The sequence below is a fragment of the Sphaeramia orbicularis genome, chromosome 8 (assembly GCF_902148855.1).
Source record: "Sphaeramia orbicularis chromosome 8, fSphaOr1.1, whole genome shotgun sequence".
In the NCBI taxonomy this organism is placed as follows: domain Eukaryota; kingdom Metazoa; phylum Chordata; class Actinopteri; order Kurtiformes; family Apogonidae; genus Sphaeramia; species Sphaeramia orbicularis.
In genome coordinates this window covers 12,807,165-12,821,154 of record NC_043964.1, presented here as the reverse complement: position 1 = coordinate 12,821,154, position 13,990 = coordinate 12,807,165, and the positions used below count along the sequence as shown (strand labels likewise).

At 33.7% G+C, this 13,990-nt stretch overlaps 1 protein-coding gene across 1 annotated transcript in view; it reads right to left on the bottom strand.

Annotated features, from left to right (window-relative positions):
• Positions 1 to 683: 683 nt before the first annotated feature.
• LOC115423993 (uncharacterized) overlaps positions 684 to 13,990 on the bottom strand; it is a 37,163-nt gene continuing 23,856 nt past the window's right edge. The window contains exons 7-21 of the mRNA XM_030141052.1: positions 12,850 to 12,956; positions 11,749 to 11,877; positions 11,590 to 11,632; positions 11,400 to 11,450; positions 11,212 to 11,284; positions 11,042 to 11,131; positions 9,900 to 9,950; positions 9,745 to 9,813; positions 9,527 to 9,613; positions 9,332 to 9,388; positions 7,511 to 7,561; positions 3,439 to 3,522; positions 3,257 to 3,313; positions 3,042 to 3,144; positions 684 to 1,454 (exon numbers count right to left, since the gene is read on the bottom strand). Coding sequence (XP_029996912.1) covers positions 1,386 to 1,454; positions 3,042 to 3,144; positions 3,257 to 3,313; positions 3,439 to 3,522; positions 7,511 to 7,561; positions 9,332 to 9,388; positions 9,527 to 9,613; positions 9,745 to 9,813; positions 9,900 to 9,950; positions 11,042 to 11,131; positions 11,212 to 11,284; positions 11,400 to 11,450; positions 11,590 to 11,632; positions 11,749 to 11,877; positions 12,850 to 12,956 — 1,121 coding nt within the window. The 3' untranslated portion in view covers positions 684 to 1,385. The remainder of the gene's footprint in view (positions 1,455 to 3,041; positions 3,145 to 3,256; positions 3,314 to 3,438; positions 3,523 to 7,510; positions 7,562 to 9,331; positions 9,389 to 9,526; positions 9,614 to 9,744; positions 9,814 to 9,899; positions 9,951 to 11,041; positions 11,132 to 11,211; positions 11,285 to 11,399; positions 11,451 to 11,589; positions 11,633 to 11,748; positions 11,878 to 12,849; positions 12,957 to 13,990) is intronic.

Sequence of the window (13,990 nt, the reverse complement as noted above, 5' to 3'; positions counted from 1 at the left end):
TGCTTAACGAACCTGTTCAATGACTTTAAAAGTGAATATTGGTTCCGAATGTTAGGTATAGACAATTAAAATTGTAATAAATTAAAACTATACTCAAATATTTGAATATTTTCTCCGGAAAAGTGAGGTAATCAAACACGGTTATCATGATAATTACAATTTTAACGGTAATACTAACCGTTGGCAATTTTACCGCAGTTTATCATTGTACTGGTAATCATTACATCCCTACCTATGGGTTAATGCCTGATGTTACAACCAACCCCATTACCAGGGAAGGTTGTAACACTGTTTGTTAACTTGAGCAAAAACCTCCTTTGGAGAAAAAAAAGAGGTTTATTGAGGCAAAAGAACAAATAATATATATTGTGATTTTTTATTTATTTATTTATTGATTGACGGCAATATAAATCACAATTTTACTGGGAATTGATTTTCATTATAGTTATTTTCCGTGTGTTCTTTTTTGTTTGGATTGATTTTATCTGATCCCAAACCTGCAGTGTGTGTCTGAGTACAGGCAGTAAATTATTACAGTCTGAAGTGTTCTTATTGATATGAAAGGGGATGGTTTTAACACCATACATTTGTCATCCTACAGGTAGTTGTATTAGCATAGTGGCTTGAAATCAACACCAGAAACATGGATGTGGAGCTGCGATTTAATATATTAAGTCGTATGATTTTATTGACAATTGTTTATGCACTAAACAAAATGTAGTGTTGGTAGAATTATTACTCCAAATGGATTTTTTTTTTTTTTTTTTTCAGTTTATAGCCTTGATGTTCATCATGTGGGATGAGGGAGGAAGTGGATAAACACTGACGTTAACATATGATTCCTTTTCATATCACACACACACTGATGGAAGTGTTACAGCTCCCCATGCCAGTTTCCCCGAATATAGCTCATAATAATATTTTATTTTGCATTATACCTTCTCACAGTTACACATGGTACATTTTCTGACAGGCTGGTTCACCCAGAGGTGGTAAATGTCAAGCACTTATTATTCTTGATGGAAAGAACATCCCATTAAGAAAATTACATAGTGTTAAATTTATGACCCATACTAGTACAATAGCTGATTCTACTGAAATGATTACAGATGAATGTACAGTATAGGCTGAAAACAACACAGTCCATTTAAACCTGTGTTGTCTACTTTTTCCATTTTAAAATAAGGATGCTTTTATTAGATTTAAAGATACTGTGATGCTCAACAGGAAGCACAGTATGAGCATATTCAGTATAAAAGGGCTGATGTTAATACCACTACACTGCCAGAAAATGTACCTGTAAGAAGTGTGTCTTATGTTATAATAATAAATCTTAATATTTATAATATATAGTATAACATATAATATTTATACATAGTAATAAATCAAGTATCTTGTAAATTAACTAATTCCGTTTCATGTTGGATGTTGGATGAGTCCATGTCCATGTCCTGCTGTGAATAAAGAATAATGCAAATTCAAGCAAAAACAGCATTAAAAAAAGAGATCATTTAAATCACAGGTGTCAAACATGCGGCCCGGGGCCAAATCTGGCCCGCCAAAGGATCCAACTTGGCCCGTGGGATGAATTTGTGAAATGCAAAAATTACACTGAAGATATTAACAGTCATTTTAGGTCAATTCAATCTAAAGTGGGTAAGGTCAGTAAAATACTATCATAATAACCTATAAATAATGAAAAAAGCTTTTTTTTCTCTTTGTTTCAGTGTAAACAAAGTAAAATTGCACAGAAATGTTTACATTTACAAACTAGCCTTTTACAAAACATGTGAATAACCTGAACAAATAAGAACAGCCTGAAATATCTTCACAGAAGTATGTGGAATTTTACCAATATTCTGCCTGTTCCTAAATGTTTTGTGTTTTTGTAGATCCACTGTGATCTGTAAGTTGTAATGCATATGTATAAATGATAAACTACGGTGCAATATTGTTAAAATTGCACTTATTTTTCTTGAGAATTTTCGGGTTGTTCATATTTGTTCATGTTATCTTTAACCCTCCAGTATCCAGGTGCGCCTTTTAGGCACACTTTGCACTTTGTGTTAAAAAACTTCATATTATTTTCCACAATTTAAATAAGGTTTGAATTCAAAATGTGTTCATTTTTGCATGATCTTTAAAATTCTGGCCACTAACTAAAATGTGCACATTGTAAACAAAAGAAAATTACAAGACTAGCATCTGTCTCCCAAGTGTGCCTAAAATGCACTATTTCTTCCATTTGATATGTATGATTAGGGCTGACCTTGAGTTACAAAAGTAAAATCAAATTAGAGCAGAAAAATAAATCAATATATAATATTTAATAATTTGATTTATAGGTGTGCTTTTTTGGCACACTTGATGACAGATGCTAGTATTTTTGTACATTTGACCTAGTGCCAAAAATAATAATGCAAATTAACCGATGTTGGAGTTAATCACTGACATATGCCAGGATGAAAAAATCAAATAATATGTGATCCACTTTTTATGTAGTATATTGAAAAAAATAAATGTTTTGTGTTTTTTGCATCCAAAAAAATGGTTTGTTTACATTACAAACATGACATTTAAAGGGTTAAAAAACGTAACAATTATTGAGTATTTGGTATTTTTATTTACGGCTCAAGTTGATGAATTAGACAAAAAGTGTAAAAGAATTAAAAACAAACTGTGTGAAGTTTTTTTTTACATTATTCCACAAGTGTGCCAAAAAGGCACACTTGTGGAAAACACTTGTGTGCCAAAAAGGCACACTTGGTGCTTAGTAGGGGCCTTTCTGGACGGGATACCGGAGGGTTAAGTACAGTTCATAGATGTAAACATTTTCGTTATGGAATTTGCCTTTTTTCACTCAAAAACAAAGAGAAAACTTTGGAGTTGATATTAATTATAAGTTCTTATCCTATTATTTTACGGGTCTGGCCCACTATATATCATATTAGGCTGTATGTGGTCCCTGAACTAACATGAGTTTGACACCCCTGATTTAAATGACAATATAATGTGGTGTCAGTGGGAAGCTGTATACTTACGGGTGCAGTAGAGCACCGGCTGGCCGAGGCCGGGTCAAAGCCGTTGCGTGTCCACCACACCACGGCTTCACCGCCTGTCATGTCAGAAACTTGGATATTAGGTCTAGAGACAGAAACAACAAGGAATGGAGACATGAGTCTGGGCAGCAACAGCAAAGATTGGTTTGTGCTCACTTTTCAGGCAAGAGTCAGACATTTTCTGATGTTCAACCAGCCCTTCAAACCTGCAGTGGGGGAGCGGGGGAAGGGGTTCATAAAGTTCTTCCTGACAGCTGTCCAAAGAATAGCAACAGGCCAAATGAAACCAAGTATGAAGGAGGCTGGAAATTGAAGAGTGACACACATTTCTCTTTGTACACAGTTATGAATAGAGACGGAGTGAGCAAGACAGTTTCACCTTGGCTTTAATAGCAGTGGTTCATCTTCATTCTCGTGACCTTCAGGCCTTTGACCACCAACAGTCCTTCCACTGTGCATTTTCCTGTTAGTGGAAAAGTATTTATTCAGACGACTAGGTATCATTTCACTCCACCAAACTGGCATAAAGTATATATAACTTGTTCAGTTACTGGAATGGGAACTTCTTTTTACATTCTTTTACAGACTGTGACATGTTATTAAAACCCTTTAGAACTGTATATATTTACTGATAATGAGACATGCTTTACATTGTTAATTTCCATTATTTGTGCCTTTTCAACGTATCTTCAAAATTCCGTGCTGGTATTTACCCCGTCCCCTGAACGGGAGGCAAGAGGTACTGTTTATGGTTCGGATTGTTTGCTTGTTAACACACTAGCAGCAAAACTATTGGATGAATTCACACCAAATTGGTTTTTTTGGGGTTTTTTTTAATCAATTTTTAAATTTATTTTTTTCATTTACTTACAATGGGTGAAATTTCAAATGTCTGTAGCAGAAAAACTATTGGTTGAATTCATACCAAATTGGGTTTATAGATTGCCACTGACCCAGAATAGATCCGATTACATTTTGGGAACAGTGGGTTAAAGATCAAAATTTTTATCAATTTTTAAAACTTTTTTTTTTCCTCATTTACTAATAATGGGTGAAATTTCAAATGTCTGTAGCAGCAAAAGTATTGCTTAAATTCAAACCAAATTGGGTTTATAGATGACCAGTGACCCAGAATAGATCCAATTACATTTTGGGAACAGTAGGTCAAAGTTCAAATTCTTTATGAATTTAATTTTTTTCCCCCATTTACTTATAATGGGTGAAATTGCAAATGTCTGTAGCAGTAAAACTATTGGTTGAATTCATACTAAATTGGGTTTATAGATTGACACTGACCCAGAATAGATTCGTTTACATTTTGGGAACAGTGGGTCAGAGTTCAAATTTTTTTATCAATTTTTCAAATCTTTTTTTTTTTTTTCCTCATTTATTTATAATGGGTGAAATTTCAAATGTCTGTTGCAGCAAAAGTGTTGCTTAACCCTTTCATGTATAGTGGTCACTGCAGTGGACAGTTATTCTCCAGCTGTTCTCTTGTATATTCATGGGTTTTGCTGTTTTAGTTCCACATCAGCCAACATAGTGAACACTTCTGCACCACCCCATACACTGACATTCATACTGTTACTATAACTTTACTGTTCTACATAAACCTGATCTGCACTAACATGTTTAACCCTCATGCATGAATTATGAGAACCATAATCAAGATGTTTTTTTTTTTCTGAGTGTCTATTCCTCTTTAGGCATGGAAAAAACAAAACAAAACAAAACAAAAAAAACAACAATGCGATTGAATTTTTTTATGAACCCATATTTCATGGAGTTACAAAAATGTCCACTCAGCTGGACATCATGCATTTTAGAAGCAAAGAAACATTCATTTACTGATATACTGTGTGAAAACCATGAAATAAAAACATTTTTAAAGCTCCTAATCTGATGTTTTCTCACATTTTAATGTAGTCTAATACTGGTTATTACTCACTTCATGGAGATGATATGCAAAAAAAAAATTTCCAAATTTTTTGTTTAAAAACCAAAAAATAATAATAACAATTAGATTTTTTTTTTTATGTTCAAACATGTTACTGCAGATCAGGTTTATCTAGAACAGAAAAGTTACAGAAATGGTATGAATGTCAGTGTATGGGATGATGCATAAGTGTCCACTGTGTTGGCTAATATGGAATTAAAACAACAAAACCCATGAATATATAAGAGAACACCTTTGAACAGCTGTCCACTGTAGTGACCACTATGCATGAAAGGGTTAAATCAATTGCTAATTGATATTAGACTGTAATTAACAGTTTTCCTACACAATAACATGTAATAACTAGTATTAGAGTATATTAAAATGTGAGAAAACATCAGATTAGCTGCATTAAAAATGTTTTTATTTCATAGTTTTCACAGTTTATTACTTTCTGATTTTGCGTTTTAAATACATGTTTCTTTGCTTCAAAAAATCAAACACATGGTGTCCAGCTGAGTGGACATTTTTGTAACTCCATAAGAAACAGGTTAATTTAAAAAAAAAAAAAAAATAAATTAAATCGCATTGTGTTTTTAATGCCTAAAGGCTGGTTGATGCTTGCCGCGTCAGCGAGCTCCGCGCGGCTTCACACGGTCAATTGACGTCATTTTCACAGCCACGCCCCTTCGCGCGGCTGATCTCAAGCGGAAACTTCCGGCCTCGCGCACCTCAAAAAATTTGTAAGAGACGCGCGAACAACATGGCCGACATTCAGGAGCTCCTGGTGGTAGAAGTACACAAGTACAGGCACTGGGATGATTCCTCACACCGGGACCACCGCCACAGCCGAGTGGTGAACAATTCACGGAAGGAAATTACAGCTACAGTCGGCAAGGAGGAGGAATGGGCAAAAAACCTGGAAAAACATTCGGGACAGTTATGTGAAGGCAAAAAAGACCACCAAAGGCTGAAGTGCAGACCCAGGGGGAGCCCAAACATCCCATGGATTCTGACAGAGTTGAGCTGGTACTCGAATTGGGAAACAGACACAAATTTCCCTCCGGAGGAGGTAAGTTTATTGATAATTTTCTTCGTCTCTATTTTTTTTTTTTTTTTTTTACTGTGATAAACGTGTGTTTGTGGCACACTGCCCCCTGCAGTTTGGGAATAGACGCTGCGCGGAGCCGCCCGGAAAAGCACCACGCCTACTCTCGTGCCAACTCCCCGCGTCTGTTTTCCGCATTAGTGATGTGTCGGTCCTGATCCAAACAGCTCTGAAAGCCGGCTCCCCCCCAGTGTGTCTTCTTCTGCAGCTACTGCAGCATCTGCAGTATCATCCAGTACACCACCACAACCACCTAAATGTACAACCCTCAGCTCTATGAGCTCATTTTTGCAAAAGTCTATGACCCCAGCTAGACAGAACACAAATGATGAACAACTGGTTAAAATGTTTGCAGGTGATTTACAACCATTTTCAGTTAATTTATATTTTGCTGTGTGATTCTGTAAGCTTCTGTATGTTGTTTCTCCTTAAATTTGTTTTGTAGTAAAAAGCTAAAAGTTTAAAATTGTTAAAAGTTAGTAAAGGTCATTTGTAAATAGTAAAGCATTTTTTTTTTTTTTTGTAATTTATAATTTATTTATTTTTTATCACTCTGGAGAGTGTATAAATAAAGGTATATTTATATAATAAACATTTGATATATTACATGTTTTTTTTTTACATTAGTAACTCATATTGCACATAACTTTCCATTATTGTTGGCAATAAATTAATTTAAGCACCAAAAAATCGGAAGAGCCACTTGGGAGCCGAAAGAGCCAGCTCTTTTTAGTGAGCCGAGCCAAAAGAGTCAGTTCTCTTAAAAGAGCCAGAATTCCCATCACTATTCCGCACGTCGCGTTCGTGCGACAAGCATAAAGCAGCCTTAAGGAGGAATAAAAACACTCAGGAAAACAATCTCGACTATGGTTCTCATAATTCATCCATGAAAGGGTTAAATTCATACCACATTGGGTTTATAGATTGCCAGTGACCCAGAAGAGATCCGACTACATTTTGGAAACAGTAGGTCAAAGTTCAAATTAATTATGAATTTTAAAAATATTTTTTTTTCCCATTTACTGAAAATGGGTGAAATTTCACTTGTCTGTAGCAGCAAAAGTGTTGCTTGAATTCATACCAAATTGGGTTTATAGATTGCCAGTGACCCAGAATACGTTACAAATGTCTATAATAACATCTATTTAGTTTCAATTTACTTCAAACTTGGCACATATATAGAGGCAGTTGATATGCTGACATCAGCACACGCATAGACATGATGACATCAGCTGGATCAATGTCAAAATAAGCTACAGTACATGTGAGGGGTGGGGTTTGTTGTGCCTGACACCACTTGTTAACTTATTTTGTTTTTCTTTGCTTTTTTCGCTAACATCCTGACCTGCAGCAAATTAACTTGATTGTCTTCTATAGATTTCTAACTTTTATGGGTTTGAGACTTACTTGCATTTCCCCTCACTGTCATCCAGGCCACCTGGATCATCCTTCACATGTCTGAAGTAGGCATAGTCAATAGTTATAAAATGCAACATAGAGCAGATTTAAAAGGAAATAAGCAAGAATGTAATAGAAAACAGAGTACTAGTATTTTTAAAATTGAATCATTAAGATAACTACTGTATTTAATTACTCCATTAAAGCATTGTAACTGTTTTTAACTGGGCAATAGAACTGAAAAAAAAAACACAAAAAACAAAACACCAAAAATGCTATGTTTCCCAATGTTTTCTGATAATTCTGAAAAATGACCGGTGTTCTTGCGCAACAACATGGCCAATATTAAATTCTATAGTTTGACCAATTTACTACTATAAATATGGTCAGAACCTTCTTTAAGCCTGCAAAGCCTGAACCATTAAATCATAAACAGAAAATTCCAATTCTTTGAAATTGGAGGCTTTATTGGTCCTTCTGAACAACCCCAATTTTTTTTTTTTTTTTTAAATATCATTTTCCATGTATGAGTTTCAATTTTGTATCATATTTGATACATCGGGTCTCAGTGCTCAAATATTATTTTTGAACAAACAAAAACAGAATATAATACAAACATGTCTAACAAATTGGTAATTCCTTTTCAAAATTGCCAAAGTTCTGCCTCCTTCCTCATTAATGACAATCTTGTAGTGTCACTGGAAAGGCCTCTGGTGAACTAATTCCTCCCCCCTGGTGGATTATCCATGTATTGCATGTATCTAAATGTATACATAAGGTTTTTCAAGTAAAAAAATCTCACGCTGATCATGTGGAGCAGGGGTGTCAAACATGTGGCCCGGGGGCCAAATGTAGCCCGCCAAAGGGTCCAGTTCGGCCCCTGGGATGTTTTTGCCAAGTGCAAAAATTCCACAGTCTTGAATTGAATTAAGCAAAAAAAAAAGTAACTTGAATTAAGGAAAAAATCTTGAATTAAGACAAAAAAGATCCTCAGTTAAGTAAAAAAATCTGCAATTAAGCTAAAAAAATCTCAAATTTAGCAAAAAATCTTCAATTAAGTAAAAAAATCTTGAATTAAGCCAAAAAAAATCTAGAATTAACAACTTAATTTTTTTTCTTTGTTTTTATACAAAAAATAACATTAAATTATGAAAATATTTACATTTACAAACTATCCTGTAACAATAAAATGTGAATAACCTGAACAAATATGAAAAACCTGAAATGTCTAAAGAAAATTAAGCACAATTTTAACAATTTTTCTGCCTATTCCTCACTGTTTAGTGTCTTTGTAGATCTGATCCATAATGCACATGTAGAAATGCTGAGTTGAGGAATAATATTATTAAAATTGCACAAAATTTTCTTATGTTTTTTAATTTAAATTTCAGTTTTTTCAGTTTTTTTTTTTTTTTTTTTTTTTTGATAGTTTATAAAAGTAAGTATTTTCATAATTTAATGGTGTTTTGTTTACACTAAAACAAAGACAAAAATTTGGAGTTGTCATTATTTTAGGTTTAGGTTATTATGTTATTATTTTACTGGTCCGGCCCACTTCAGATCAAATTTAGCTGAATATGGCCCCTGAACTAAAATGAGTTGGACACCCCTGATGTAGAGGGTTTCAAAACTCATGTATCAAATATGATACATTAGGCGTTATAGGGTTAATCTCCAACATTTTTATCAGTAACTGTATTTTAGTTACGTATTAATTGTAGGTAATTATTTGCAGATTTATACTTTACGTCATTAACTCTTTTCAATGTAAACAGCTTCACACCAACACAGAAAATAAGTCATATTGATGATACACACACGTTTACTTACTGGTTCACAGTTTGATCATCAGAGCTGGAGGCGACGACAGAGTGACTAATACATCCACTGCAAAGCAAATACTAGATCAGCATAGTATCTCTACTGAGACATTTTAGTCAATACCTTCGCTTATAAAGGGAAACTTTGACTATATCTGCAAAGGAAAACGGCCTAGAGGTTTAAACAAGAAGTAAACATGCTCACTTTGTAGACGGCTGGATTCCCCCGTCGCTGGAGTTGTGGTTCAGACTAGGCATAAGAGCTGTCCCGCCACCAGCCTCTGGATCGATACTGTGGAGACAAACGTATTTTTAGCAGATTACAGTCTAGACTTCCACTTGTTTTTATTAAACACACTGACAGGCAGACAGAGGGTCAGGGTAGTTAAGTGGTTAAAGCTATCATTAAAGTGTCAGTCGAACATGGGAATTGGTATGCTTTCATGTGGAATGCCAGGCGGATTATCATTTCCACCATTTTCAAGTTCATCACTGGCAACGACAAAGAAAGTATTTGACAGAATTTTACAAAATCTGTTTATTTTATTGATCTGTGCTGAAAATGTAACTAAGTCTACCTGCTGGCATCTGGTTGAGATGCAAAGTCACCATCTTCGCCTTCCTCCACACTGAAAATGTAAGTTAGACAGATATATTCAAATATCAAACACAGAAAAAACATTACAGCCATCTTCTAGAAACATCTATAATGCTAATTTACACTCACATATGTTATTTATTTGTTGTTTTGAGCAGATATTAGAAGTTGACAGATATGGGTTTTTCTAAGGCCAATGCAGATGCCGATTTTTAAAAATTTGGTCAGCCAATGGTCGATATCTATAGCCGAGTTTTAGGTCAACATTTAAGACTTTTTTTTTTTTTTTTTTAAGTGCGTTGGCAGTAAAATAATTAAGATTTTTATGCAACAATGTACATGAAAATATAAATACACATATTAATACACACTCCAAGTGCTGCCCACACTGGTGCATGATCAAATATCTTATAACATTTTTACTACTGATCAAATATTGGCTTTCAAAAAAAAATTAAGGCTAATGGTCGATATTGGCCTGATATACTGGGGTATATCAGGCCAATATATTGATCGTTTTTCAATATCAGCCATCAGCCTGAATTCTTTTTTGGTATAGCTCTAGCAGACATACCAGAAAATCTAGCAATTATGAGTGTCTAAATAATCAGGATGAACCGTAAATAATAATAATAATAATAATAATAATAAGAATGATAATAATTGGCCGATATTTAAGGCTGAGTTATTTCGTTTTTAAAGCACATTTACTGTAAAATACAATTGAAACAGTAAGATAATTAAGATTTTTATGCAGCAATATAAATGAAGTTATTAATACACGTACACATAGTACTCTTTCAACATTTATTAAACTTCAAATGCTGCCCACAAAGGTGCCTGATCAAATATCTTATAACATTTTTACTACTGATCAAATATCAGCATTAAAAAAAAAATTAAGGCATATGGCCAATATTGAAAATTCAATATATATAGGCGCTATATATCGGCTAGCCAATATATTGATCTACCAAAAATCTAGCAATTATGAGTGTCTTAATAAACAGGATGAACTGTAAATAATTATAAAAATATTTCTACTACTGCTACTTATAATAATAATAATAATAATAATAATAATAATAATAATAATAATAATGATAAAAATGGCTTACTAACCCTTCAGGTGTCTGTTCACTCTTTTTGATTAAGGAACAGCTCATCAACCATCTCATGTACGCAGCAAATGTGGTAACACGATTCTTCTTCCTGTCATAACAAACAAATGAATAGCGCTTCCTCTTTATAGATCCAGTAGAAGAATGAAAAACACAGAAAATAGAACTCACTTCTGTTTTCGTTTCCAAAAGATGTAATAGAAACCCACACTGAGAACAAATGCACCAACTGCAGGTCCACCAACTGCAAAACAGACAGATGCTACCGTGTCTGGATGTTAGTATTACATAATAATCTACATGTTATATAGTGCTGCAGTAGTTAGACATAGAGTCTCTTAGAATCAATCATCACTTACTGATGTAGCCCAAATGTGGTGTATCCTCAGGATCTGAAGGCGTCACCTTGTCTGTTTAAGTAAAACGTGTCATTATTTGTACAGCTGATCAATGTGATACAAATGTAAGAGATTAAATGAAATTATCAATATACAACCAGTATTTTCAGTCATCAGTGAAACTGTTATTAACAGTTTCCCACTTCCTCACCAGTAACTCTGAATTTCACGCAGCTCTCTCTTATGTGCTGTCCCTTGAAAAGCAGAAGTTGCATCAGATTACACGTTTGAATAAAAGCACACTTGTGGTTTGACTTGGTATCCTAGGAGTATATAAAACAAGTACATATTAGACCAGATCAGAACTTACATCATGATGTGTGACTTTTACTGTCAGATCTTCACAGGCCGTCGTAAATATAGAAGCGTTGTCCATACTCCTCACATCTGAGGTATAGTCAAAAGATGCTGGACTAAACCGACCGTGGCCAATCACAGTCTGTTGGCAAATAATAAAAATATCAGTGTGATGGGCTGTAGTCACAACAAGTAGTAGTTATTAACCCTTTCATGCATGAATTATGAGAACATTAATCAAGATTTTTTTCTTTATTCCTCTTTGGGCATTAAAAACAACAATGCGATTATTATTATTATTATTATTATTATTATTATTTTTTTTTTTTTTTTTTTTTTTTTTTTTTTTTTTATGAAGCTATTTTTCATGGAGTTGCAAAAATGTCCACTCAGCTGGACAGCATGTGTTTAATTTTTGAAGCAAAGAAACATGTATTTATTCATATACTGTGTGAAAACTGTGAAATAAAACCTTTAGATAGGCTAATTTGATGTTTTTTTCACATTTTAACATACACTACAAACAAAAAGTTAAGGATATTTTTAATTTTTGGGCTATTTTTTTTTTTTTTTTTCAGTTGGGATTCTTGCACAACGCTTTTTACTTTTTTTGTGTGACTTAAACTGAAACACATTTTTTTTTAATGACCAGACATAGTTTTACTTACAAATGGCAAAAAATGACAAAAAAAAAGACAAAAAAAAAAGAAGAAATATCCTTAACTTTTAGTTTGTAGTGTACTCTAATAGTAGTCATCACTCACTTCATGGACATAATATGCCAAAAAAAAAGAAAAACTTTTGTTGTTAATTACAGTCTAATAACAATAACAAGGAATTGATTTACACTCAAACATGTTAGATCAGGTTTATCAACAACAGCAAAGTTACAGTAATGTTTTCAATGTCAGTGTATGAGATGGCGCATAAGCGTCCACTGTGGCTGATATGAAACTAAAACAATAAAATCCATGAACATACAAGAGAACAGCTGTAGAATTACTGTCCACTGTAGTGACCAATATGCATAAAGGGGTTAAATTAGCACAACAGGAAAGAGTAAAAGTTTGATTTAACATAGCAAAAATACATTTCAAAAATCCGAATGTCTTACCTCATTATGAATCGCAGTGACTGTACTTCCCCCAGAAATCCCATATGAGAAGTTGAATCCTCCAGCAGTTTCAATTTGAGAACAGGAAGTGTTTCTAATGGAGCACTCTGTAAAGTAATAAAGTATGTAAACTATCATGACTATAACAATAAAAATGCTGAAAACAAGTAAGTTCTACTACATTGTGTCAACTCCACTTTGTAACTGCATTTATCACATTCACACAATAGTAACACAATAACTGTGTACAGATACAGTACAGCGTCTTTACATTAACACACATTAACTCCTGTTTTCACTCTGTTTTATTACTTTATTTCACAAGTGTCAAACATGTGGCCCGGGGGCCAAATCCAGCCCGCCAAAGGATCCAATCCGGATGAATCTGTGAAATGCAAAAATTACACTGAAGATATTAACGATCAATGATATCAAAATAATTTTAATTCAGGTTCCACATACAGACACATACAGTCTAATTAGATTTCAAGTTTGTCAGACCAGTAAAATATTATCAAAATAATCTATAAATAATGACAACCCTAAGTTTTCTTTGTTTTTTTGGTATAAAAAGGAAAATTACATGAAAATGTTTACATTACCAAATTATACTTTTACAAAAAATCTGAATAACCTGAACAAATATGAACAAACAGAAATATCTTAAGAAAAGTAAATGCAATTTTACCAATATTCTGCCTTTTACTAAATGTTTTGTGCGATTGTAACGAACATGTGTAAATCATAAACTGATAGACAGAGGCAGAATATTGTTAAAATTGCACTTGTTTTTCTTAAGACAATTCAAGTTGTTCATGTTATTCAGATTTTTAAGGAAACTTTGTAGATGTAAACCTGATCATAATATAATTTTACTTTTTTCACTGTTATTATTTTACTGGTTCGGCCCACTTGAGATCAAATTGGGGTGAATGTGACCCCTGAACTAAAATGAGTTTACACCCCTGGTTTATTTATTCAGTCTAATCATTTCACCATTCCATCTTTCTCCTGTCTAATGTAAATTAATTTAATCCCGTTATTTTCATTCATTCCCAGTGTCCAACACTATGTTACAGTTTAACAACCTGCCTCTCAATCCAACACCTCACCTACAGTAACTTATTAAATAGTTAAACAG